Raw genomic sequence first — 27,855 nt, 5'->3', positions numbered from 1 at the left:
AAAAAAGCCCGAAATCTCTTGGAAATAGTATTTGATCGAAATAAAAAGTACACCATTGAAAGGGCCATGGTCGAAAACCCCTGACCGGAGTTATATAGTCTCCACCCCACAACAAAAGATATTCGTGTTTTAGCATGGATAGTGCAAGCAATCCAATTTGCAAGAACAACTGATGGAACATTCCAAACAAAAATGTTTCTAAGTGACGAGTTCAAAGTTTTAACTTCACTTCGTTTTCCATTTTATTCAAAGCTTTTGTGCTTGAAAGAGAAGTTTGTTGCTTTTATTTCATGCTCTGTTGTTCAACATCTTGAATGGCAAGAACGAAATCGTGCTATGCCCAGGTACTCTAATAGGTTTTAGAGTCGCCTGCGCAATCGGGGTCGTATTGTATGCGCATGTAGTTGTTTAGAAACAAGATGGATTAGCGGATTTGGGATGGTTTCAAGGTAGTTTCTTTATGCAAACTTGGGAATTACAGTGTATAACTCGCCCAGTATAGATGACAGGGTGCAACATCTCAAAAAAGAGGAAGATAAACGAAAAAAAAACAGCTGTTAAAACAGCTGTTTTTCAAAAAAAAGAACAGAAAGCAGAAACAGCTCACCTGTTTTGATGGACTTGTTTCTGTTTCTTTTCTGTTTTTTTTCCGTTTCTGTTTATCTGAAAAACAGAAACAGTGCCGATGCCTAATTTATACGCGGAAATATGACTATTCGATCGAACGTGTAAGTCTAACTTTGATTGCACACCTAATATGTTTTGATTTGGGATCAGAGTCGAAAAGAATGCACCAAGGAACCTTCAGGCTCAGAACCCTTTGCGAAATCCAAACATTTTAACGACTTCCCCCAAAATTTCTTTTGTTCTCCAGAAAAAAGAAGTCTCAAGAGAAAGGATTAAATGCTTAGTAAGCAAATGTTTTTATGTGTCTGCTGTTCTTCTTATACTGTGCTTTTATGGGTTCTTTCACTTAGCACAAATTTTAGATATCAATAGCCCCAATTTCTTTATTTTAGAAGATCTGATAAGTGACATTCAAGTAATCTCTGCAGCTACGCTTTTGAGACGGCATAGTTGAAGACTTCTTCTTCTAAGGTTTGGGGCCTAAGACAAAAGAAATGGAATGGAACCAATCAATTGATCATGTGAATTTAAGCAGTTGGGCTGTAAAATACAACTCAACAAGAAACCTCACATTACACCTTTTGAATCAGCCGATCTAAATGTGAGAGACTGAAGGTGATAAGGTGTTTATCCTACAGGACTGTGTTTTAAAATACGTCATACGTTATAGATAGAAAATACGCATTTAATAGTTCTTAAATAAAACTTACTCACATAATTTTGTCAAATTTTGAAACAAGCTTAACGGTAGACAAAAAAAAATCAAATCAAATCCCAAAACCAAAACTTGATTGGATAACCAGAATTATTTTAGACTGAAACACAGAAAGTGCATCTGCTTAAAAAAAAATGTATATTTTAAGAACACAATCCTTATCAATGCACAATGATCAAAAGTTCGACCCAATCTGGAACACGAAAACAAAAAATTGGAAATTGAAAAAAGGCCAAATTAAAAGAGGCTAGCTAAAATCAAATCAAAATTAAAGCTGTATTAAAATTAGCTAGCATTAGGCAAGTTATTCTACGGTTTATGGTGGAGCAGATTGTAACACAAACATTTTTTCACAAAATTGTTCAAAAAAATCTGGAGAGTAACACACAAAAAGAAAAAAACAACAAACCGGAAAATTCCCCAAAATCACACTTATATACAATATTCAAGTTAAAATAGCACAATTATTTTTTGTTTCAAAATTTGTATGATTACCACATCTTATTGTTTTAGAAAATTGTCTCTTTCACTAAGTCTATTAACAATTGATTTAATCATCTTGGGTCGTCCAGGTTCCACCCTTACTATATGATATTTTTATCATATTTTTCTTCTTATTAGATTTCCAAGCCTTATTCTTCTGGATAGTTTGTCTTTCAACAATTAATTTCATTTCCTTGCCTCTTTTAAGTTCATTTTTATCATATGACTTGTTGAGCTGCAGATGTTAACAGCAACACACTCACTTTCTTTAACCTCCGACTCACCCAGTTCAGTTATGCTTTTAATACTAGTTCGTGAGGTATCAAGAGTTACTTCTAATTCTTCTTCACTGTGATAATCAGCAATGACTACAGAAGTCTCTGGCAACGCAGTTTTCTTCTCATCAGCTTTTATATTTCGCACCTGTGCTTCCTTCCTCTGATCATTCAAAGACTTGGCCCACTAAAAGAATAAAAAAAGTTGCAAAATGACACATTTCCTCCGAAAATTACAAAATGTCCGAGAACCCAGCAATAAAAGGACCACAACTTAAATTTCCAGCATCAGTCACTTTCGCTCCGCGATTAAAAAATTAACTAAAAATATCAAAACTTCAGAAAATTAAGGATAAAAGTTCAGTCCAAAAAAGGGAAACACGGGCCCATACATGAAAAACATAGCCAGTACAAGAGGACGGCCAGGAAATTGTCCCAGGACAACGGGACAAAACTTTCTCGCCTGGCCTATCCCTGGCGGAGCCCATGATCCAACATATAAAGAACATAAATCCTTGCAAAGCGTCACTGGGTTTTTCATTTATGTAAAAGAAATGGGATTTTCATGGGAGATAGAAAAGATGTCCCCTAGGTTATATAAGCCATTCAGAGGTTAAATGATTATGTCACAAAAAATACATTTATTTTTTAAAAGTTTCATTGCAGTTTTTTTATTTTACTGCACCGAGAACCAGATGGATTTGGTGCAGAGACTTTCCATCGTTTGCCAGTGTTCTTGAAAACAGGGAATTTTCAAAGAGTATGGTTAACTTATAAGAGTGGCAACTGGCAATAATTGAAAAAACATCAACGCCATCTATCGTTTGGCGTCACTTGCCATTTTTTCAAGCTTTGTAATCGTTTCTCTTTCAGGTTCTGAGATCACTATTACTAAACTTATTTTACCAACTAACACAAATTAAATTAGTTATCCTTATTATTAAACTAAACAAAAATGTCACGTGTCACCAAACGCAGTATATTGAAATAAAACCAACAGGGCATATTCATCAAAAACTTGTTATTATTAACTGAACAAATTTAACTTAAAGTTAAATTTGTTAATTCTAATTATACCCCCCCCACCCTCCCCCCGTCGACAGAAGTGCCTAATGAAATCCTTGAACTTTTCAGAATCACTTTTGAACCATTTTCATTCACATGAGTTAATTCTTGGTTAATTATGTTTGTTAATTCCTTGGCTAATCTTATCTGGGAAGAATTTTGTTTATTTCTTAAAGGCCTAATCTCAGAAACATAGTCGTGGAGAAAGAATCTTTTGGTTTTATGAGCAAAGAAAATTCAATTTCGAATGGCTAGTTACCAAATCAGGGGCGGATCCAGGATTTTTTTTAGAGGGGGGGGGCAAAATAGTTTGATCCGATAAACTTGCGTTTAGAGCAAGATTAATTTAAGCAATCTTGCGTTAATTAAGTAAATTACACCGCTTTAGACTACCTTAGGGGGGGGCCTCTCCCCCTGGATCCGCCACTGTACCAAATCGATTGTTTCGATAAAAAAGGTAACGGAGAAACGATTATTAATTAGCCATTCGAAAATCCTATTTTTTCTATTTCTTTTACCTTCCTTACCCGTTGTATAAGACATTTAAGCGAATATAAACTTTCATTTCAGTTTTTGCCTTTAAAGAGAACAAATAATTGTGGTGGCATTTGCCGAACACAAAGCTACTTGGATTTGGTAAGTCCAAACTGATATTTACCATAAGGAAGACTAAAACCAAAAGAAAAAGCAAAAATTGATATTCGAAGCTGCGCAGTCCATAAATTTAGAAATTCACCATTTTATTTTAGCAAACCCTGTACGACAAATAAAATATAATAGATAAGTACATTCAAAGGCTCAATATTATATGGCTAAAAATTACACTTTATAAAACGGAATTTTGGCCACCCTACTAATTTTGTTTAACTTCTATGATTATTTGAAAGAAAACTCATTGTCTAAAAATAGAGATAGAGAAAAATAATTTAAATAAAAAACTTTATTTTGTAGAACAGAAGAAAAAGCAGTCAATATAATTTATAATCTAGGCTCATACCAAGCAGATGTAAACAATTATATATATATGGAAAATATATAGGGAAAAAAATTGTAAAAAGATACAGAAAATTTAAGAATTTTGAAAAACAAGACAAAGGCTGTTGAAAAGGGCCAGAGAGAGGGATTTTTTTTAAATTCTTTAATTCAAATTAATGAGACATTTGACCGAAGAACTAAAAATTTTACTTAAAGAAATACTTAAAAAATAAACTGTCTGAAACTAAAAAAATTATTGATTTAATCGAAAGAGCTCTCCAATTTCCTTCCAACAGCCAGGATTGAACCTCAGACCCGATATTTTCCAGGCGAGGCTGTATCCACTGTGCTGTTACAAGGTATTTTATATGGATATTCGAAGTATAGACCATGAGAGATAAGCAGCTCGTCTGTGAGAGAAAGTGACATCATAGCCCAGAAAAGTAACTGTCACTACAAACATTATGTCGCTCTTTACTTTCACATTTAAAATAGCCAAATGCTGTATAAGCTCAGAGTTAGGGCTACTGATCAGTAAGCTAGTTAACAAATAAATTCTAAAACATTATATGCAGCCACATTTCGATAAAGGCCGTACTTACAGGATTCTTACATTTTGGTTTAATTCGTGCTGATTCAACCAAAAGCAAAGCAAATTTGTAAAACAAAAAGAAAATTTTTGTATTTTTCAATTTTTTATGAAGATACAAATTTTCTTTAATGTTGGTGTTCCAAAAAAAAAATTAAACAAAAAGCCTTTAAATTTAGCCTTTAAAAACAAAGCGATTAAACTAAAACAGACCAAAAATTACTAGAGGGATGATATCCAATATTCAACTCCTCATTAAGTGCGTTTAAAATATACTGATATATCTTAGAATATCTTAGAATTTGCAGGTGCTGGCATTGCAACTCTTCTTAAGCAAGAATTGATATTTTGTGGCACAAAATGACAGAAAAAGCCACTTTGCTGCGGCAAAAACTCTTTTTATGATTCATAAAAAGCTATCATCTGCTGACAATTTATCAAAAACCTTGGTAATCAATGCAGCATTCAAGTCACTGTCGGCTGACGATTTATGAATTCAAGGACACAAAAAAAATGTCATACTTCAAAGTAGTAACATTCTGTTTATAATATTTACAACTCCGCATTAAGTGTGATTAAAATATACTGATAATATAGCATCAATATAGCAGAAAAATAGAGAAACATAATTTGAATACAAAACAACTTCAATTTGTAGAAGCAGAAAAAAAAACACAGTCAATGTGATTCATTATTTAGGCCTATATCAAGCAGATATAGACAATGATAATATACAGAAAGTATATAGAAACAATAAATTTGGGCAAAGATATATAAAAATATGTAGAAAATACAAGAATTTGTGAAAACGCGACAAAGGCAGTTGAAAAGGGCCAGAGAGAGAATTTTTTGCATTCTTTGATTCAAATTAATGAGACATTTGACCAAGCACTAAAAATTTTACTTCTAGAAATATTTAAAAAATGAACTGTCTGAATTAAAAAAATTATTAAACATACCAACATTTCAAGTACCTTCCTTGCACCAGCCAGGTTTGAACCTCAGACCCGATATATTCCAAGCGAGGCTGCTCAATTTGGATATCCGGGTTGCAGCGGTAGCTAGCAGCCTAGCGATCACGTCCAATGTTAAGAAATTATAAAAACCCATAACTCCTAAAACAAGTCAGATCAAAACAAAAAGCACACCATTAGAACCGCCTTGTCCGAAAATTCTGTAAAGGAAACTTTCTGTTCCTTGGCTTGAACAGCAAGGGAAATATATTGGGTTGAAAATCAAGAAAGATGGCAGCTACTACAGCATTCTGCATAAACGGCATCTTTTTTTTTCTTTTTTTTCTTCCACAGACAGTTTGGCACTGGAACATCGTAGAGTTGTTCAATGGCTCATTTTAATGGAAATTAATGGAGTTAAAAACCTTTTGTAATTAAAACCAATTATTTTTAAAATAGAATCAATTTTTTTTACAAAAAACTGCATATTTCACGTTAAAGATTGATCAATGACTTCATAATCATATCATAGGCAGCGCAAAGGCGGCACAATAGCACTGCCTAAGTAAAAATCGATGTTGGCACAATGTATTATTTATTTTGTTTCCATACCCGGGCACTTCGTATCGAAGGAGTTGCCGTAGAAACTTCGAAAAGGGCTCATTCGATTGGAAATTGGAGTGGCTAGTGCCCATTTTAGCAGTTGAAAGTGATTGGAGGGCAACTACACCCCCCAACGCCCATCATTCCTCCAAACACATCCAATCAAAATTTTAGGATAGCAATTTTGTTCAGCGTAGTTGATTTCCAGATAGAAAATATGTTTTTGAGCAGGACACGCCCCCACAACCCACGGGGCAAGGGTTTTAAGTTATGCCCTGAGGGCATATAAGAACGATGTTGACACAATGAATTTTTTTTATTTTTTTCCGTTAGAGCAGGGCAGTTCGTATCAAAGGAGTTGTCGTAGAAACTTCGAAAAGGGCTCATTCAATTGGAAGTTGGAATGGCTTGTGCCCTTTTTAATAGTCGAAAATGATTGGAAGGCAACTAACACCCCTTCCACACCCATCATTTCCCAAACAAATCCTATGAAAATTTTGAGACAGCGATTATGTTTAGCGTAGTTGATATCGAAATAGAATTTTTATGTTTGAGGAGGACACTCCCCCACAGCCTTCAGGGCAAGGGTTGTAAGTTATGCCCTGAGGGCATATAAGGTTTTTATAGAAGGCGTTGCCGTAGAAACTTCAAAAAAAGCTCATTCGATTGGAAATTCAGAGAGCTAGTGCCCTTTTTAATAGTCGAAAGTGATTGGAGAGCAACTAACCCCCCTCTCACGCCCACCTTTTCCCCAAACATATACAATAAAAATTTTGAGATAGCCATTTTGTTCAACGTAGTTTTAAGTTCTGGAAATTTAGTCTTTGAGGATGACCATCCCCCCCCCACAGCCCCCAGGGCAAGGGTTGTAAGTCATGCCCTGGGGGCATATAAGGTTCTTATAGAACGCGTTGTCGTAGAAACTTCAAAAAGGCCTCATTCAATTGGAAATGGAAATGACTAGTGCCCTTTTTCATAGTTAAAAGTGATTGGAGGGCAACTAGCCCCCCCCCCCACGTCCATCATTCCCCCAAACACATCCAATCAAAATTTTGAGATAGCCATTTTGTTCAGCGTAGTTAATTTCAAGATAGAAAATATGTTTTTGAGGAGGAGACTCCCCCACAACCCTCATGGCAAGGGTTTTAAGTTATGCCCTGAGGGCATATAAGAACGATGTTGGCACAATGTATTATTTATTATTCTTTTCCTTTAGACCAGGGTACTTCGTATCGAACAAGTTGTTGTAGAAACTTTGGAAAGGGCTCATTCAATTGGAAATTGGAGTGGCTTGTGCCCTTTTTAATAGTCAAAAGTGATTGGATGGCAACTAATACCCCTTCCACGCCCACCATTTCCCGAAACACATCCAATCAAAATTTTGGGATAGCCATTGTGTTCAGCGTAATTGATTTCCAGATAGAAATTATGTTTTTGATGAGGACACTCCTCCACAGCCCTCAGGGAAAGGGTTGTAAGTAATTCCCTGCGGGCATATAAGGTTTTTATAGAAAGGATTGTCGTAGAAATTTCAAAAAAGGCTCATACAATTGAAATTTCAAAGAGCTAGTGCCCTTTTTAATAGTAGAAAGTGATTGGAGGGCAACTAACCCCCCTCTCACGTCCACATTTTCCCCAAACACATCCAATCAAATTTTTAGATAGCCATTTTTTTCAACGTCGTTTTAAGTTCTGGAAATTAGGTGTTAGAGGATGACAAACCCCCAACAGCCCTGAAGACAGGAGCTGCAAGTTATACACTGGGGGCAAAAAAGGTTTTAATAGAAAGCTTTGTATTAGTAGCTTCAAAAAGGGCTCATTCGATTGGAAATTGAAATGGCTAGTGCCTCTTTCAATAGTCGAAAGTAATTGGAAGGCAACTAACACCCCTTCCACGCCCACCATTTCCCAAACACATCCAATCAAAATTTTGAGATAGCCATTTTGTTCCACACAGTTTAAAGTTCAGGAAATTATACATTTGAGCAGGACAGTCCCCCCCACAGTCTTCAAGCCAAGGGTTATAAGTTATGCCCTGGGGGCATATAAGTTTTCATTGAAATCTTCCCAATAGTTTTTATTGAAATCTCCCCAAATTTTTTATGCCTTCCCAAGGCCAGAACATAATTTGCACTTTACTGAGAAAAATATATATGTTTTTACTTTTATAACTTTTATAAATCAAATAATATTAACATTTTGATTACTAAATATCAGTATACGATATTAAACTGACAATGCACATTCATTTGTATTTTTTTAGTAAAGTGCAAATTATGTTCTGGCCTTGGGAAGGCATAGGGGTTTTGAGCCAAACTTGTGTTAATTTCTGCTCGTTGTGAGTTTGACTCGGTTGTTTATTGTAATTTCTGTTTGTTTTGGGTTTCATTTATTTATCATTGCTGATTTGCGGTAGTTTCATGCTTCGTAGATTATTTGATTTTATTTTTGCTCATTTTTTGTTTAATAGAGTTCTTTACTTTTCTTTGAAAAACTTATTTTGTGGAAAAAGTTATTTAATTAATTACAGCAAAGATCTAAATCGTGTTTCCAGCTTATAGTAACAATAATAAGATTATAATTTCATGTTAAAGATTGATCAATTACGTCATAATCGTAGGCTGTAGCCAGGTCGTCTCTCACTATTCCAAATAAGAAGGTTTTTTCCTGTTTGTAATACAGTAAGGATTTCAGTAAAGGGATGACAATAATAATCCCCACTGACAGAAATGACGACAGCACCAATTAAAATGATGATGACGGCGATGACGTCAGGATCTGGAAAAGTCCAGGGGTCATACGGCTCAGTGTTCTTTCATGATAGTAGACGAGATGAAGGTAGTTTGATGAGAGCTTGTAGTAAAGAACCTACCAGGCAGCGATCAGAAGCTTGAGCAGATACGGACGGAAACGGCACAAGACAAAACCTTGAGCCCCCTAGTCAAAACAATGCAAGAAGGTTGGTACGATTAAAGAATAAACGAAACCCAGAACGAACAGAAATTAGACAAACAATCATAGCAAACAACCATACAACAGGTATAAACATAAATGAACACATAAATCGTAAAACAATCAAAACTTAAAATTGAATGTTCAGATCAAACTTAAAACGGACAAAAATAACTACAAATGAGAGTGTGGCTACTGCCTTCTCCCTTAACTAAGAGCCTAAAGTGTTCTCCTTCATTTGCGTTTTATTCAAAACTATGCGTCTTGAAAAGTTGTTTGAAAGAACTAGTGAAATTAAACTGAATATTTGATATACAATGACATTAATTGCTGATAGCTCAGCTATTCAAGATTGTATTTCACTACAATTTTTATTTTCATTTTCATTGTGGTAAGTACAAAAATAAATATTTGTAATATAATTTTCAATAATTTAAAGTATAGACCATGAGAGATAAGTAGCTCGTCTGTGAGAGAAAATGACTCATAGCACAGAAAAGTAACTGTCACTGCAAACATTATGCCGCTCTTTACTTTCACGTTTAAAATAACCAAATCCAGTATAAGCCTAGAGTTGAGAAAGAAACTTGTTAAGAAAACAATTCTAATACAGAATATGCAGCTGAATTTAAATAAAGGCCGAATTTAAAGGATTCTTGCATTTTGGTTTAATTCGTGTTTTTTTTCTGTTTCCACCCAAAATATAACGAATTTGTATCTTCACAAAAAGAAAAAAATATACACCCGAATTTTGCATTTTTCCTCACTTTTTTGTCATGATTTGAGAATGAATGGAGCAAGCAATAACTTGCTCGGTCATATCGATTATCTCCATAAAAAAAGACAATGAAAAGTTTATAATTACATGAGAGTTAAGTCGTGCCTCTGTTTTGCCAAAAAAAAAAAATATATAATAGCAATTCTCGCATGGGAAATAATTTCTCCAAAAGACACTCCCGAACTGGATCCTACCCGTCTGGGATTGTTTCTGAACCCGTTCCTATCTTGTCCCCATTCGTTGTTTTACCTCCAGATATGAAACAACCTTTTCCTAAAATATTTACACCAAAAAATGCACAAAATATCCTGCTAGTTTTCCTTTTCTATTATCTGGTACTGGTGCTCTCCAATTTTTGTGTTCGTTCGCTTGTCCCCCCCCCCTCTTTTTATATACTCTTTTATATACTTTTTGAATGTATATATTATTAATTTTTCCTTAGTTTTACCCGTTTTTTTTTGTTTGTTTTTTTAATTGGCTTTAACATTTTGCAGTGTAATAACTTCGACTAAGGAATGGTTTACCATTCTGATATTGTTGTTTGGGCATTAATTCCCACTTTTTTAGTTTTCCTGTTTTTTTTCATGATTTATTGCATTACTTTCTATGGCTCCGAAATTAAAATTCAACCCTTCGAGGCTTGTTCGAGGGGAATTTTTGCGGGGGAGAATTTTCGCCTGAAATAAAATTTTTCGGGGTAATTTTTCAGGAGAAATTTTAAACGGGGCGAATTTTCCAGGGAAGATTTTACATAAGGAGAATCTTACGGAATTCGTATACATATTTCTTTTGATTTATCTAACTTTCTCTTTGGCTGCTCATTTATACATGTGGAGAGAATTTTCCGGGAGGATTGCAGCGGGGAAGAAACTGCACGGTTCTTTAGTGCATGTGGAGGGGAGGGGGGGGGGGGGTGAATTCCGGGATGACTGAGAACACCAGAAATTAAACAAAACAGGTGTTTTCAAATGAAAGCAAAGAGAACTATCTGGGGGAGTTTTCAAGAGGAGTGAATTGTTTAGGGGAGTATTTTGAGTGGGAGGAATTTTCGCGGGAGGAATTTTCGTGGGAAAGAATTTTCCATGGATGGGGGAGGGAAATTTTCTGGCACGAATTGAAAAACTATAAGAAATTAAATAAAAAAATTTTCATGTGAAAGTAAGGAGCAACATTAAGGCTTAAAATGAGCAGAAATTTGTCCGTGGATGACGCGGGCTTCCCCCTGCTCAAACGTTCGCTCGTTACGCTAAAGTTTGTTATTGTTTTAGAAACGCTTCTTATTCCAATTCAACGGCTCTTGTGTTTCAGTGAGTTTTGACTAAAAGTCAAACTCTAGTGTACAGAGCAAGTAGTTGAGGAGGGGCAGCCCCTTTCACGTGCAGAATATTTATTTTTTTTTAAATTTTGCTCCTTACTTTCAGTGGAAAAAAACTTACTTTTTTCACTTATATCCATAAAAGTTGTCGGATATAACCTAATCTAACATGGAACGAGAAACTGAGGACACAACCTCTTTCAGCTCAAGCAGAAATTACATCACTTCAGTACTTTAAACAAAGGAGGGAGAGTACGGAAGTCCAAAAAAGCAAGGAAAGAGAAGAGTCAATAAGATTTATGAACAGAAAACAACCGGAACAACGATTTTGAGTCCCATGGAATGAACTAAACACAACGGCGCAGGCTGCGTTTAATCCGATATTTCATCCAGATCCAGTATTTCTGGGGGCTAGAACCTAAGGCTAAATACTAGGGGCTAGAGAATAGATACTAGATAATATATTCTAGGTCTTGAAAATCAGAATAGAGATAGTCTAATGTGGCACGAGTCAGAATCTTAACAGTGAACAGCTTGGATGACGTAATCCCCGAAGGCCCCTCTATTTTGAAGCGAGTATGCCAAAGTCTATTTGGCAAAATGAATGATAGCTTTAAAAGCCTGTTCAGTAAAAAACTTTTACAACAAGAAATCTGGATCCTGCAACACTCCTATGGTTCAATCCCACTTTCTAGGGCTATAACGAGAGAAAGGTTGACATGGCTAGAGCACATTCTTCGGATGAAGGATAACCCTCTAGGGCTAAACAGGCAGGTCGTCCGCACTTGGGCTGGGAGGGTGTCGCAAAGAAATATTTAAGAGAAATGAAGCTTCCTGGGAGGGTGTAAAGAGGGGGGCTTTGAATAGATTAGGATGGAGGAGGAGCATGTGTAGCTGTGTGGCCTCAAGCGGCTTAATGCTGCGGTGAGTTGTTTGTAGTAGTAGTCCAGTATTTCTACTTTAATCCAGAGAGGGTGGGGTGAGTGGGGAAAAATCTTTAAATCTTGACAAGACTGTGGAGCATAGAGCCTATTCAAGGGTTTGTTCTTAATATATCCTTAATATGTTTAATATATTCTTTATATGGTCATATTCTCATTATGTTCTTAACATATTCTCAATATGTTCTTATATGTAATGTAATATGTGTGATCCTACTGCATAGATCATGACTGCGTTAATGTTTGACGAAACTCGGTGGATTTAAAAGAAAGGAAAAAAAAACTGACATGGTGATTTTCAAGACGTTTTTAGAAACTGAAATACGAAAAACTCACCCTCTAAATTTACACTCACTTTTTAAAGCCACGGTTCAGCCACGGTTCACAGATTAAAAGCCACGGTTCACAAAGTAAGCCCAGTGAAAAACCACAAAGACATAAATCACAAGTCAATACCTTAGTCCCAAAAAGGTATTACTTGTTCAAGTTTAAGCTCTAGTCCTTTATTAATCGACAAAGTTTTCTTAACAAAACTATCAAATTGATTGATGACAATAAAAATAGCACTATCTCCAAATACCAGAAAAAAAAGATGGCACTTCAACTCACCACATGGTAACAAAAAACAAAAGGTCCAATAAAATCGAAATACTCAAATAAAAAATAAATAAAATGAGGAGCCAGCAATCCACTGAAAGACTTAAATATTACAAGTGAATTTAAGATAGAATTAAGTGATTGTTAGAAAGAAGTGAGTTTGGGATTGTTACTCTGCACTTGGTGGAGTCACAGAAACAAGGGGCTTAGGGAATGTATGGACGATTAAGAGGGAGAACAGATTGTATTTCCTGTTTTAGATCACTTTTCAAAATCTAGATATGGGAAGTTGTTGTTTTTGAACTTTTCAATGAAAATATAAAAAATATTTTTGCATTTTCGGTGTTTTTCATCAGAAAATGAAATAAACCTCCAGTTGAAAACTGTAGTTCACAACAGAAGTTTTTTTTTGCCCTTTTTGACTTTCCATCGTAATTCTGTATTAGGCCTATGTATATTTTTTTTTTTTTTTTTTTTTTTTTTTTTTTTTTTTTTTTTTTGTTAAGGTTTGGACACAGAGACTACTTGTAACTTTTTACTAGCTTAAAAAGTTCACAGAGGAACAAGAATATGAATCATGTATAAAGAAGATGGGGTTATCTAGCTTCCCTTTTTAACAACCGCTTAAAGACTGATGCGACTCACTTACGACAATGTGTCACATAGGCAAACCAATGATATTAAAGCACAGTTTCTTTCTTACTACAGTATTATAGGAGATGAAACTCTTTCTGTCGTTCGTATGGCCTTCTATATGACAATAGTAAAATCTTATATATTTTACTTTTAAATCCAGACTTCAGCATCAGTACCTAGTTGAGAATCTAGCCTTCAATATTATTTTACCTTCAGCATTTAAAGCTAGCCTTCAGTATCCACTACCTAGTTCACTATCTAGCCTTCAGTGATATTCTATCTTAAGTATCTAAATCTAAAAATAACATTTCAAATCACCTTTCGATCCTTTAATATCAAAGAGAAAATTTAACTTTGAAGATGAAACTCACAGTATAAATATTAACAGTAGCGAAGATTTGGTTCCGAGATAGGACATATCACATCGCGCGGAAAAGGAAGTTACCAATACGTCAGAGCAATAGGTCTCCCATAATCCCATCGTAATGCGCTCAAAAATTTGTTATTGCACGTGCATGAAGGCAGAGTCATGAAAAAGTGTGCGCCTGACGTGTCTCAAAAATCTTTAATGGAGAGTATAGGAGTTTTCGCTATTTTTTAATATTTATATTATACTGTGATGAAACTAAAAAGGTATCAGGTAGATTTGCCGAGAATCAAAATTCGTAAGGATAACAAGACTTACAAGTAGATCGTCAAGGTACAATTCCATACTGGTTGGATTTAAGTGATAAGCTTTCATAAATGATTTAAGGGCCAGCTGAACATCTCCAACTCCTAGTCTCGCTCTTCCGAGAGTTTGATGTCCGATGTACCACAACGGGTTCAATCGGACGGCTTCTTCCGCTGAACTTACAGCAGGCCATATTTCTTGAAGCTAAAAAGATAAATAAGGCTATAAACACCTCTTGGCTCTTAAAGCTACTGGTATTGTCGATACTCAATTCTGTTCTGAAATTGGGCGCTTAGTTTAAAACTTCAGCTTAGTCGAAGTAAATAGTTCTGAGACCACACTGGAAAAACATGACTCTCTTCACTGTTCACTTGAGAAGGCGACTCTTCTTCTTCTTCTTTTGAGCTATTTTTTTTATAACGTAGATAAAAAAAAAGACAAAAAAAGAAATTGCCAAAAACAATGGCACAGAAGAGAAGAAAGACGGAAGGAAATAAATGAAGAATCCACGATTCTATGGTTGTACCGTGTACAATATATACTTTAAGTGGGGAAAATTAGTTTCGTTCTAAATATACTTCCCCGGTCAATCAAACTCCCTTAATTAGGATTGAAATTCCGTTTCAAACCCTCAGTTATTTATCAGCCAAATATATTTTTAAACAGCTCAAAGCAAGTGATGATTATTTCAGAGGTACTCCAGGGTACATTGTAAAACCTTTGTTCGACAAAACAAAAGGCTCTTGAACATTCCAGACGCTATTGACAGATTTCAAAGGCAAAAAAACTGCGGGTTTTTTGCATGTACCAAACTAATGAAAAGAATTGGAATCTCGCTGAAGTATTTTTGAAAAACAAAGTGGGACATTGTTTAAAACTTAGTTTAGTAGTTTTTAGAAGTACTCTCAGGAATGTGTATGTTTAATGATGAGAATATCGCGGAAAAAAACTATTGGGTAGTTTAGCAGCATAATGATTTGATTTTGTCAGCATAAGAGTAAAGTGGCGGGCCCTCTGAGAGGAGCTGGGCCAATTGGAAAATAGTGATTATTGCACAGAATCAGAACTCATGTTATAAGGTAGTGAAGAAGTACTTTTCAGGGATTTTGTCATTAGAGATCAGCTATTATTACTAAGAAGTCTATCTGTTTGCATTACTGAAGTTCGATGTTGTACAACTAAATATGTAAGTCTAATAAATCTGTTACTTTTCTATTTGTATTGTTTTATTTTATACACCGGCATCTAGCGTCCAAGACTTGATAACTAGTTCGAATGCTCTTCGTTGGTACACTCTCGAGGAATATGATAATTCTACGAAGAGTGATTACACCCCTAGATTGATAGCTCTTCGACCTAATTAGTCAACTCACAGGGGAAATGAAATTTATTAGTTAACCTATTTTATTTCTCCCATGGGAGTGGTGCAGTCAGAAATTATATCCCCCATTACCCTTGGTTCGTTCCACAATGTCACAAGAGCCACTAATCTATAATGTCACAGATAACCATCAACAACAAATCCATAACGCCACAGATGGCGCGGTCGGTAGGATTGCAGACCAGTAAGATGATGCATAGTAAGGACAACAAAGAGTTCCACGTCCCAGTTATCCCAGAACTAAAATCAAAATTCATAATAGATAACTTTGACAAGAAAATGAAGGAAATCGATATGGTATTATAAACCAGTACTAAGGAAGACTGAAAGAAAAGGTCAGTGAGTAGTATGGAACACTTGCCAAGAGATTTACCGGAATGAAACTTATGGAAAAACCTAAGTCACTGACTACAAGGGAAGGAAAACTTTATGATGGAAATTACGCAATGCTAAATGAACTACCGAGCCTGTGGACTTTCCTTAAGGAATTATGGCAAAATCATGCTGAGAAAAATGTTACGAAGCAAATATTATCCAAACTCACAAAGGAAAAAGACTACAGACAAATTATTAACCTAAAGGAATTGAAATTCTCAAACACACAACAAGATAATAAGAATGGAAATCCTACAGAAAGGAAAGAAAAAGACACCAAGACAACCATGCCTATTTATGAAACCCCAGTAAGAGGAGAACAATCCTCAATATCGGCAACTACGACGAACCCAGTCCCAAAAATGAACATACTTAGTAAAAAATCACATCAAAATATGACCATGCAGACTTATCAAGAACCAAAGATACTTACAAAATGGATTTGGTCAACAGGGCCCACGTTTACGCGCACCCAGCCCATTGGCATATTTCGTATAGGCCTAAGGCCAAGAATTCCGGTAGGGCATACCGAGATACAAACGATAAAAGTACAAGCTGTTAAACCAGAAGAAAAGAAAAATAATTATAAGAAAGAGAAAGAGGATGACTACGTACATAAGAAATGTTGTATAATAGACGGTAAACGTACTTGTGCTAGATTAGCAATGACGGACGAGCCAGCAAAAGAAGATATTAAACCATTACCTGATCTAAGTTAGAAAAACGCCCAAAAAGTGCAACTCACCAAGTGTTTTTATTAATGTACACGCAAAGATTACAAGCCTTATTTGAACTCTTTAATACAGAAATACAAAAGTTAAAACAAAGCACCAAGATAATCTTTGAAGTATTCTTTCGAAGAAGTAAATACCGCAGATCTACAAGCCTAATTCCCATCATCGGAGAACTCGCCTCCCGCCTTTTTGGTTTAACAACGGAGGAAGACCTGAATATCCTAAGGGAAAATGTGAAAAAGTTAAATAATGCCATGAACGTAACGTTACACGTCCAGAAAATACAAGCAAGCATAGCTAACTACCAAAGAGATAAAGTCGAAATGATATCCAAGAAAATCTCAAAAACTGTAAATGTAATGAATTACTTAAGGAATGAAGTGGATCGTGTGGTGACAGACGGGAGCCTCACCACGGTATCACTTGATATAATCACCATGTCATTACTATATCTAGCGACAGATGTTAGCAAGTTTGAGTTCGCATTATTTTCCCTCACGGGAGGAACCTTGTCATACGACCTTGTAGACCCTTCCAACTTAAAAAGCATTTTAGATGAAATAAAAACACACCTAACGTTTGGTTTACATTTACCCATAGAACAAGAAGTATCAAACTTATTCTTTTATTATACAAAACTGAAAGAATATATCACTGAAATAAATGAATAATTATTTACAGTAGTAACAACTCCACGGATAAACCCACAATTCATTTATAACTTACACAAAATAACAACCTTCCCAGCTCATATAAAGAGGATAAATTATTTTATGACTATCCCACCCGAAGCGGACTATTTACTTGTTTATCAAGATAGACGAAAATATGCCATAGCAAACCCTAAAGACTGAAAAGAGTGCGTATCATTCAAAAATCTAGTTTGCCAACTCACGCTACCTATTTATAATGTAAAGTCCGTATCTTGTAGGTTGGATATATTTTTAAAAGAAATCTAACAGAAAGAAATACCCAATTTGTGTGAAGCCCTAATGGGAGGTAATGAATGAAAGATATTCATACACCTTAGAAATGACCTTTGGTTATTTTCTGTTCCAAGAGATACTGTTGGAACTTTATCTTGCTAAAATAATACATAGAAAATCGATCCAAGTTACAGGACCGAATTAATGCTACAAGACCTAGGGACTATAACCATAAAACATGGTTGTCAAATTGTAATTAAAGAATCAACAGTTCAAACGCCGTTAATTACCATGAGTATGAATATACTAAGTCCTAAAATAATCAATTTTAAGGCACTCAACATGTCGTATACTACACCTAGTACAGAACGCGAGGAAACGAAAAACGCAATATGGGCCAAAATAGACAAGAATAAAGGATCGTTACAACTTATAAGAATAAGCAAAGCATTAAACTCCTAAATCCCCCTGTTTACCAATGAAGACCAGAGATTTACGTACGTAGATGAGAGATACGGATTATTCTCAACCAATTTTTGGTGGAACATACTACTGACCGTATGTTTCGTATTCGCGATTTCCCTGACTATGAGAACCTTACTAACCTTTAATTATGGAAGAATTTTAAGACTTAGAAGACGAAAACCAAAGGAAGAACACGGGGAAACGGCTGAAATGCAAAAATTAAACCCGGAACCCCATGAAAACGCCTAGGCCAAGAAAAAGGGAAGACATTAGAAAACGAGTGGGCAAAGAGATCTCCACTCATCATTACTATGTCTGGCTCCCTCCATGTAGTGTCGTTTACGTAAAACCGTGCGGTTACGACGCTGCAACATGCGTTTCTTAAACAGCACGGACGTGCGTGAACAATGCAGGCATGAAATATATTGTAAAATTAGACCTCAAATTTAATGATTTAGCATAAACTATGTTTAAACGATTATTTTAAACCTATGTAAAATTAATTAAGCGTTGAATGAAATTTAAATAAAGTGTATGTATTAGTGTATGCTAAAGAGCATAATAAGAGACCTCACTTTATAAAAATTAACCTCTTATATCATCGTTATATTATAATAACTTAGAAGAAATTTCTATGTTTTAGAAGTCCCAAGGGAAACTTCATATATGTTTCCACCAATGTTATAGCAATGTTGTTTTGTTAAAAATCAATGTATGTGTAATAACGTTAGTGTATTTGTGTAACATTGTCTTGTATTGTAAAATTCATGTACACAATCGATACATGACCCATTCGTATTATGACTACTCGTTTTAAAGAACGTGTGATTCTGCCGTGATTCGAACGTGTGAGTTATTTTATTTCAGGAATTGGAACGGCAAATCAGAAACTAAACAGGACAATGCATAGACCAGTGCAAGTATAGCCCAGTAGCACCTATTTTCATCACATCTCGACCAACGAAGAGTACTCGCCATAAATCCCAAAAAACTCTCGTTTCAACTTTGCTTATGGAAACTATTGATACACTTCGATCAAGGAAACACCGATCATTTGATAAGGAATAATTCTCATCAATCACAAACATGTTATGTATCAGGTAAGATTATTTAAAAAATCTCAATGTTCAGTAGATTATGGAGCCATAAAGATAACAATCCTGAGAATCCCATTATCAAGCATAAGAGGTAAGTGAATACATCATCCTTAACAATAATATTGATGAACCCAATTTAACATGTTTAGTGTGTTGATGAACCCAATTCAGCACAATTTTTACATGTCGACGATTCACATGTTAAATCCCCTTCGACCATTTCTCCATTACGAGATTACAGAGACATTAGATATATTACCGTAAAAATTACGAGATAAGTTTTGAAAAATGGACCTGGAGACCAACCATTGAATCATAGAAACCAAAATAATCCCAATGAATAACCCCTGAGTGACAATGTGCTCCTCCCAAAAATTAAAGACAATAGGTTGAAGAAGTCACTAAAAGTTGGATGTTGACCTCTTCCAAATTCAAACATCATTTCCCCTACGATTTACCAAGGAGTCTCCACAAGAGTTACTGAGTACAAGCCATGCACGAACAATTTTATGAACTATAATCTCAATTGCGCGAAGAAACAATTTTACACGAGAAATACATTCTCTATTTGATTAAAGATAGCCCAAGAATGAAATGCTATGAAATGGTCAACCGTTCTGTCGTCAACGCATTCACAGTGCTCAAACCCTTAATAACAAAGCACCCTACGAATTATCCAAAAACAACAGATGAAAATGAACTCTAATGGCAAAATTCCACACACCTGTAACCAAAAGCATCATTTCCGGTTTGATAATAAGAGAAATCACTTCGTCCAAGATGAACATAACCATACTCGAACTAATCTGTGACGACACTACGTATGAGTGTTTTAAAATTTTGTTTGCACAAGACGATACTAGTGAAGAACCATAATTCACAACAGAAGGAGCGAGTACGTAAAGGACACGTATAGTGGTAAAATAGGTGTGAACTCATATCACGTTTCATTAATTTTGACTTTCTAACAATTTTGATAATCTATTATTAATGTTACATAAAAAACAATCCAAGTGAAGGTGTTTTTATTACCAGTGAAAATGGTAAACATAATATTGTGTGTTATAAATCATTCATGTATGTATCGTTAGATATTCAAGTAGAATTAGGTGTAGGGTTGTCGTGTTATTCGTTTAATTTTAAGTAATAAACGAAACACAGTTATTCCACATCTAGCTGAAGATAGAAAAATTTATAAAAGATGAATCCTGAAAAAAAAAATTTTTTGGGGTATTAGAATAAGTCCAAGATTACCAAAAACTGCTAGAAGTATAGGAATTATCAGTGCTAGATATAGAAAAAAAACCTTGGTGTAAGTAGCTATCTTAGTCCGGTAGAGGAAACTTAGCAGACTATATGAAATAAAATAAGAAAAGTAATATAGAATGAAATTTAATCACTTCTGATTAAGATCAAATAGACTCATAATAATATAATATCAGTTAAAGTTGTATGAAACAAACAATAGGCAAATTTCAAAATAATTTAAAAACTATGGTCAAACAAGTTCTAATGACAAGACGTCATTAAAAAATGGGAAGGGTAATATGTACCGTGTACAACATATACTTTAAATATGGAAAATGAATTTTATTCTAAATATACTTCCCCCGTAAATCAAACTCCCTTAATTAAGTTTGAAATTCCGTTTCAAACTCTCATTTATTTGTCATAATGCCGAATATCTCTTTAAAAAGCTCAAAGCAAGAGATGATTAATTCGGAAGTACTCCATGGTAATTTGTAAAACTTTTGTTCGACAAAACAAAAGGCTCTTGAACATTCCAGACGCTATTGACAGATTTCAAAGGCAAAAAACTGCGGGTTTTTTGCATGTACCAAACTAATTAAAAGAATTGGAATCTAGCTGAAGTAATTTGGAAAAACCAAGTGGGACATTGTTTGAAACTTAGTTTAGTAGTTTTTAGAAGTACTCTCAGGAATTCGTATGTTTAATGATAAGAATATCGCGGAAAAAACTATTAGGTCGTTTAGCAGCATAATGATTTGATTTCGTCAGCATAAGAGTAAAGTGGCGGGCCCTCTGAGAGGAGCTGGGCCAATTGGAAAATAGTGATTATTGCACAGAATCAGAACTCATGTTATAAGGTAGTGAAGAAGTACTTTTCAGGGATAATTGTCATTAGAGATCAGCTATTATTACTAAGAAGTCTATCTGTTTGCATTACTGAAGCTCGGTGTTGTACAACTAAATATGTAAGTCTAAAAAATTTGTTACTTTTCTATTTGTACTGTTTTATTTTATACACCGGTATCTAGCGTCCAAGACTAGATAACTAGTTCGAATGTTCTTCATTGGTACGCTCTCGAGGAATCTGATAATTTTACGAAGAGTGATTACACCCCTAGATTGATGGCTCCAGATAACCATCCAGATAACCAGATGTCACAGATAACCATCAACAACAAATCCATAACGCCACATGGTGCTGATCATTTGAAATGAATAAAAAAAATAACAACGAAAAAAACAGAGAAATAGACACAAAAGAACACTGCCAAAAAATTAAACTTGCACAACTAAAACAGACACAAACTTTTAAACAAACATTCAACATGGGCGATGTTGTTTTGATACATGGTAACAGCGAGCTCCCCTACCACTTTCTCCAGCATTAGTTCAAAAGTTCTAAAAAATTGAGAGGGAGAAGTCAATCCAGACTTGTCCCAGTTAAAGATAAGAGCGGAGCCACAATTAGTGATAAAGAAAGAGTTAAAGAGAAATGGGTAGAACATTTTGAAAATGTGTTAAACCGTGATAGAGGAAAAGATATAGAGGAAAATGAAAAAGTTTGTGATACCTTGGTTGTGGAGGAAGATTGTGAAGAAAGAGAATTATTTTGACATTAGCCTTGTCTCTGTAGGTAGCAAATAACTTAGTAATATGATACTTTTTAGACTGAGAGATGCTATAGACAAAGTTTTAAGAGAAAAACAAAGAGGTTTTAGAAGGGTAGAGGCTGTGTCGACCAAACTTTCACTTTTAGTTTAATAATTGAGAAGTGCCTGAGTAACACCTTAGGTCCTCAGTTTTATAGATTGTGAGCAAGCGTTCGATTTTGTTGATAGAAGAGCTTTAGCGAAGGTCTTATCCGTGTATGGTATACCAGACAAATACATTAAAGGGATTAGTGTGATGTACGAGAATAACACTGCGGCAGTTAAGGTAGGATATGAGGTTAGCAGCTGGTTTCGTATTAATTCAGGAGTTAAGCAGGGTTGTGTTCTATCCCCTTTATATGGATCATTTTAATGGGCTCTTTCTTCAGGGGCACGGAAAAGGCAATGGGAGAACACGGAATCAAATGGGGAAGAAAAACTTTCCTGGACTTAGGTTACGCTGATGATTTAAGCAACCTAGATGAAACTGTGAGCAACATGAATGAAGTTTTAGAAGTCTTGCGGGTTCAGGGTGCTAGAACTGGTTTGAAAATTTATGTTAAAAAGACTAAGTCACTAAGGCTAGGAATAAGTGAAGAAGAAAAGGTGTTGCTGGGTAATGAAAAAATAGAACAGGTGGGCAGCTTCACTTACCTTGGTAGTATCAGAGGCAACGCTGTAGCGTTGCCTATAATAAAGACCATACGGCTCCAACGTTTTATTATTATTATTATTTTTTTCTCCCAGAGGCACTTCATATGGAAGGGATTGTCGTAGAAACTTCAAAGGGGGCTCATTCTATTGAAAATCGAGAGTTCTAGTGTCCTTTTTAATATTCGAAAGTGATTGGGGGGCAACTAGCCCCCCCCACGTCCATCATTTCCCCAAACACATACAATAAAAATTTTCAGATAGCCTTTTTGTTCAGCGTAGTTGATTCACAGATATGAAAAATCTTTTTGAGGAGGACAATCCCACACAACCTTAAGGGCAAGGGTTTAAAGTTATGCCCTGGAGGTATATAAGATGTTTATAGAAGGCGTTGTCGTAGAAACTTCAAAACAGGCTCATTCGATTGGAAATTAAAGGGCTAGTGCCCTTTTTAATAGCCTAAAGTGATTGGAGTGTAACTAGCCCCCCTCCCCCCCCCACGCCCATCATTTCCCCAAACACAACCAAAAAAAATTTTCAGATAGCCATTTTGTTCAGCGTAGTTGATTTCCAGATAGAAAAAATATTTTTGAGGAGGACACTCCCCCACAACCCTCAGGGCAAGGGTTTTACGTAATGCCCTGGGGGCATATAAGGTTTTTATAGGAGGCATTGTCGTAGAAACTTCAAAACAGGATCATTCGATTGGAAATTAAAGGGCTAGTGCCCTTTTTAATAGTTAAAAATGATTGGAGGGCAACTACCCCCCCCCACGCCCATCATCCCCCCTAACACATCCAATCAAAATTTTGAGATAGCCATTTTGTTCAGCGTAGTTGATTTCCAGATAGAAAATATATTTTTGAGGAGGATAATCCCCCACAACCCTCAGGGCAAGGGTTTTAAGTTATGCCCAGGGGGCATATAAGGTTTTTATAAAGGCGTTGTCGTAGAAACTTCAAAACAGGCTCATTCAATTGGAAATTAAAGAGCTAGTGCCCTTTTTAATAGTCGAAAGTGATTGGAGTGTAGCTAGCCCCCCTCCCCCCGCCCATCATTTACCCAAACACATCCAATCAAAATTTTCAGATAGCCATTTTGTTCAGCGTAGTTGATTTCCAGATAGAAAATATATTTTTGAGGAGGACGTTCCCCCACAACACCCAGGGCAAGGGTTTTAAGTTATGCCCTGGGGGCATATAAGGTTTTTATAGAAGGCGTTGTCGTAGAAATTTCAAAAAAGGCTCATTCGATTGGAAATTAAAGGGCTAGTGCCCTTTCAAATAGTCGAAAATGATTGGAGGGCCACTAGCCCCCCCACGCACATCAGTCCACCACACACATCCAATCAAAATTTTGAGATAGCCATTTTAGTCAGCGTAGCTGATTTCCAGATAGAAAATATATTTTTGAGGAGGATACTCCCCCACAACCCCCAGGGCAAGGGTTTTAGGTTATGACCTGGGGGCATATAAGGTTTTTATAGAAGTTGTCGTAGAAACTTCATAACATGCTCATTCGATTGGAAATTAAAGGGCTAGTGCCCTTTTTAATAGTCGGAAGTGATTGGAGCGTAACTAGCCCCCTCCATCCCCCCCCCACGCCCATCATTTCCCCAAACACATCCAATCAAAATTTTCAGATGGCTATTTTGTTCAGCGTTGTTGATTTCAAGATAGAAAATATATTTTTGAGGAGGACGAATCCCCCACAACCCGCAGGACAAGGGTTTTAAGTTATGCCCTGGGGGCAAATATAAGGTTTTTATAGAAGGCGTTGTCGTAGAAACTTCAAAACAGGCTCGATTGGAAATTAAAGGGCTAGTGCCCTTTTTAATAGTCGAAAGTGATTCAATTGCAACTAGCCCCCCCCACGCCCATCATATCCCCAAACACATCCAATCAAAATTTTGAGATAGCCATTTTGTTCAGCGTAGTTGATTTCCAGATAGAAAGTATGTTTTTGAGGAGGACACTCCCCCAGAACCTTCAGGGCAAGGGTTTTAAGATATGGTTTTTATAGAAGGCATTGTCGTAGAAACTTTAAAACTGGCTCATTCGATTGAAAATTCAAAGGGATAGTGCCCTTTTTAATAGTTGAAAGTGATTGAAGGGCAACTAGCCCCCCCCCCACGCCCATCATTCCCCCAAAGGCATCCAATCAAAATTTTGAGATATCCATTTTGTTCAGCGTAGTTGATTTTCAGATAGAAAATATGTTTTTGAGGAGGACAATACCCCAAAACCCTCAGGGCAAGGGTTTTAAGTTATGCCCTGGGGGCATATAAGATTTTTATAGAAGGCGTTGTCATAGAAACTTCAAAAAACGCTCATTCGATTAGAAATTCAAAGGGCTAGTGCCCTTTTTAATAGTCAAAAGTGATTGGAGTGCAAATGGAAGGATAGGTCTGCCCAACCCTTTAATATCCTCGTTTTTGGAGCGCAAATTGGAAGACAGCTTTATATATTGCTCGTAAACGGTTGTCTCTTTTTTGAAACTATTTTAGTTGGTTTATTTTCTTATTTTATTTAGTATTAGACTAAAGAGAACTTAAGGTCATAAGGGCAATAAGGTTTCGATGTTTTATTGTTTTTTAGTCGTGCACTAAGATTAGTGAAAACAGGGCCGCCAACGGGAAGGTTGTGCACAGCCAGCACCGTCCGCCGACCCTTTAGGATGAAACCCGACCCCCTAACATCCTCCCATTTATAGCGCAAATGTGAGGATAGCCTTATATAGTGCCTGTTAATTATTTATCTCTTTTGTAAATTTATTTTAGTTTTTTTAATTAATTTTTTTTTCTGTTACTAAGTTTTAGACAATAGAAAACAAAAGGTCAAAAAGACCATAAGGCTTTAATTTTTTATTGGGTCTTTTTCTAAAAACTGCCCGCCCACCCCTTAGCATTAAACCCGACGCCCTGATATCCTCTCATTTCCAGTGCAATAGGTCTGTCCAACCCCGTAATATCCTAGCTTTTGCAGCGCAAATGGCAGGATAGCTCTATATACTGCTTGTGAATGGTTATCTCTTGTGTAAAGTTATTTTAGTTTTTTAGATTAATTTTCTTATGTTACTAAGTTATAGAAAATAGAAAAGTAAAGGTCATAAAGGTAATAAGGTTTTGATGTTTTATTGTTTTTTAGTTGTGCACTAAGATTAGTGAAAACAGGGCCACCAACGAGAATTATGTGTACAGCCAGCCCCGTCCGCCCACTCCTTAGCATTAAATCCGACCCCTCCTCCCATTTGCAGCGCAAATAGGAGGATATGTTCATGTACTGCAACGATTATATAATTCCTTATAGGTACTAAAAGAATTGTTTTCTGTTTGTAGATTTTGCTTCCATATAAAAGGATTTCCTCATTGCCATAAAGGCAATAAGGTTTCGATGTTTTATTGTTTTTTAGTTGTGCAATAAGATGTGCAAAAAAAATATTTTGAGATCGACTTTTTGTTAAAATAGTTCAAAGTTCTGATAACAAAAAACTCCGGTGTCGACACAGCCCACCAGGGCCCGGGGGTAGGCTTTTTAAATTATGCCCTGGGGCATAACTTATTAAGGGGGGCTTATAACTTATGGGAAGGGGTTTTGTATGGGAAGAACACATAGGAAATCTATTATAAATTTCCAATTATAAGGTTAAAATACATGATAAATGCAATCTGTGATAGATGCAAAATTGCTTTGGCACACAAAATCCTATTAAGGTCAAGTCCAAACAGTCGTGATGCCTTTGTGTCAGCAAGTGAAATGGTCTAAACCCCCTTATTGGAGCTATTTTTTCAATCCATTCATTGTTGTCAATTGCTGTCCACAAGTTATGCAAGCTGTCTATTGTTCATATATAAGGTTTTTACCAAAGAGGTAATCGTATAGACTTTGAAAAATCCTCATTCGTTTTAAATTGAAAGTTCTAGATCTGTTTTTTAAAGTCAAGAATAATCGGACAGTAAGTACCCCCCCCCCCCCATGCCATAAAAACTTGAAATTTTTTGCAATCAAAAACGAACAAAAATTAATTTAAAATAAAAACTAAAAGGCTTCTGCAGTGAGGCGATACCCAAACTCTTGTTTGTAGTTATTTTTATTCGATTCAAACTTGATTTGCATGTTCAATTTAACTTTTACTCGTTTTAAGATTTATTTATTCATTTACATTAATATATATTGTATGTTTGTTCGCATTGATTGTTCATTTAATTTCTGTTCGTTTTAAGTTTCATTTATGCTTTAATAGCAAAATATTTGTTTTCGTTTTAAGCTTGATTTTCATATTCAATCAAAGCATTACTCGCTTTAAGATCTATTTATTCATTTATATTTTTTCTTGTTGCAAGTATTCTGCTACGATTGTTTGTTTAGTTTAGTCTTATTTTGAGTATGTTATATTCTTTAACAATAAGTTCTGGTTATTTTAAGTTTGAATTCTGAAAGGTATTTTAATATGCTGAGCTTCATATTAAAATTATGTTTAATTTTATTTGAAAAAATCGTTTTTTGGATAGTTTTTTTTTAATTAATAATTAGTAAATATGAAGGGAGCAGTGTAGAACGGTAAAGGCTCAGGTAGTTTTTTCACAGTTGAAAAAAGTTTGGAAGAATAGGAAGATAAGTCTGCAAACCAAGGTTAGAATACTGGAAGCTACAGTGGCGTCAGTGGTCAAATACGGTTCTGAAGCAAGGGCGCTCCGAAAAACGGACGAAGGTTTGCTAGATTATTTCCAGACAAATTGTCTACGGATTATTTTGAGTACCCGGCTGACTGACCGTATTTCGAACAGTAGGCTGTGCAAAAAGTGTGGTTCAATCCCACTTTCTAGGGCTATAATGAGAGAAAGGTTGAGATGGCTAGGCCACGCTCTGCGCATAAAGGATGACAGATTGCCCAAGATTGTCCTTTTTGGCCAACCGCCAAGGGCTAAATGGAAAGATAGATCGTCCGCGGCTAGGGTGGGAGGATGTCGTAAAGAAAGATTCAAGTGAAATGGGAACTTCCTGAGAGGGTGTAAAAAAAAAAACTTTTTCACATGCTGACCAATGGTCTGCGTTGCGCAGGTACCAATCTCCTGATTCAATGCCTCCAGCCAGGAGTGCAATGCGTGGTTGACTTAGAATAGATTAGGATGGAGGAGGAGATTTAAACG

The 27,855-nt window shown here is 35.8% G+C and overlaps 1 protein-coding gene across 1 annotated transcript in view; it reads right to left on the bottom strand.

Moving 5' to 3' along the window:
* Positions 1-1,300: 1,300 nt before the first annotated feature.
* LOC148947234 (tetratricopeptide repeat protein 33-like) overlaps positions 1,301-27,855 on the bottom strand; it is a 47,418-nt gene continuing 20,863 nt past the window's right edge. The window contains exons 4-5 of the mRNA XM_089097339.1: positions 14,190-14,383; positions 1,301-2,287 (exon numbers count right to left, since the gene is read on the bottom strand). Coding sequence (XP_088953465.1) covers positions 2,012-2,287; positions 14,190-14,383 — 470 coding nt within the window. The 3' untranslated portion in view covers positions 1,301-2,011. The remainder of the gene's footprint in view (positions 2,288-14,189; positions 14,384-27,855) is intronic.

The sequence above is a fragment of the Artemia sp. Qi Xiang Cuo genome, chromosome 11, assembly GCF_049724085.1.
Source record: "Artemia sp. Qi Xiang Cuo chromosome 11, ASM4972408v1, whole genome shotgun sequence".
NCBI lineage: Eukaryota > Metazoa > Arthropoda > Branchiopoda > Anostraca > Artemiidae > Artemia > Artemia sp. Qi Xiang Cuo.
This window is presented reverse-complemented; position numbering and strand designations above follow the sequence as displayed.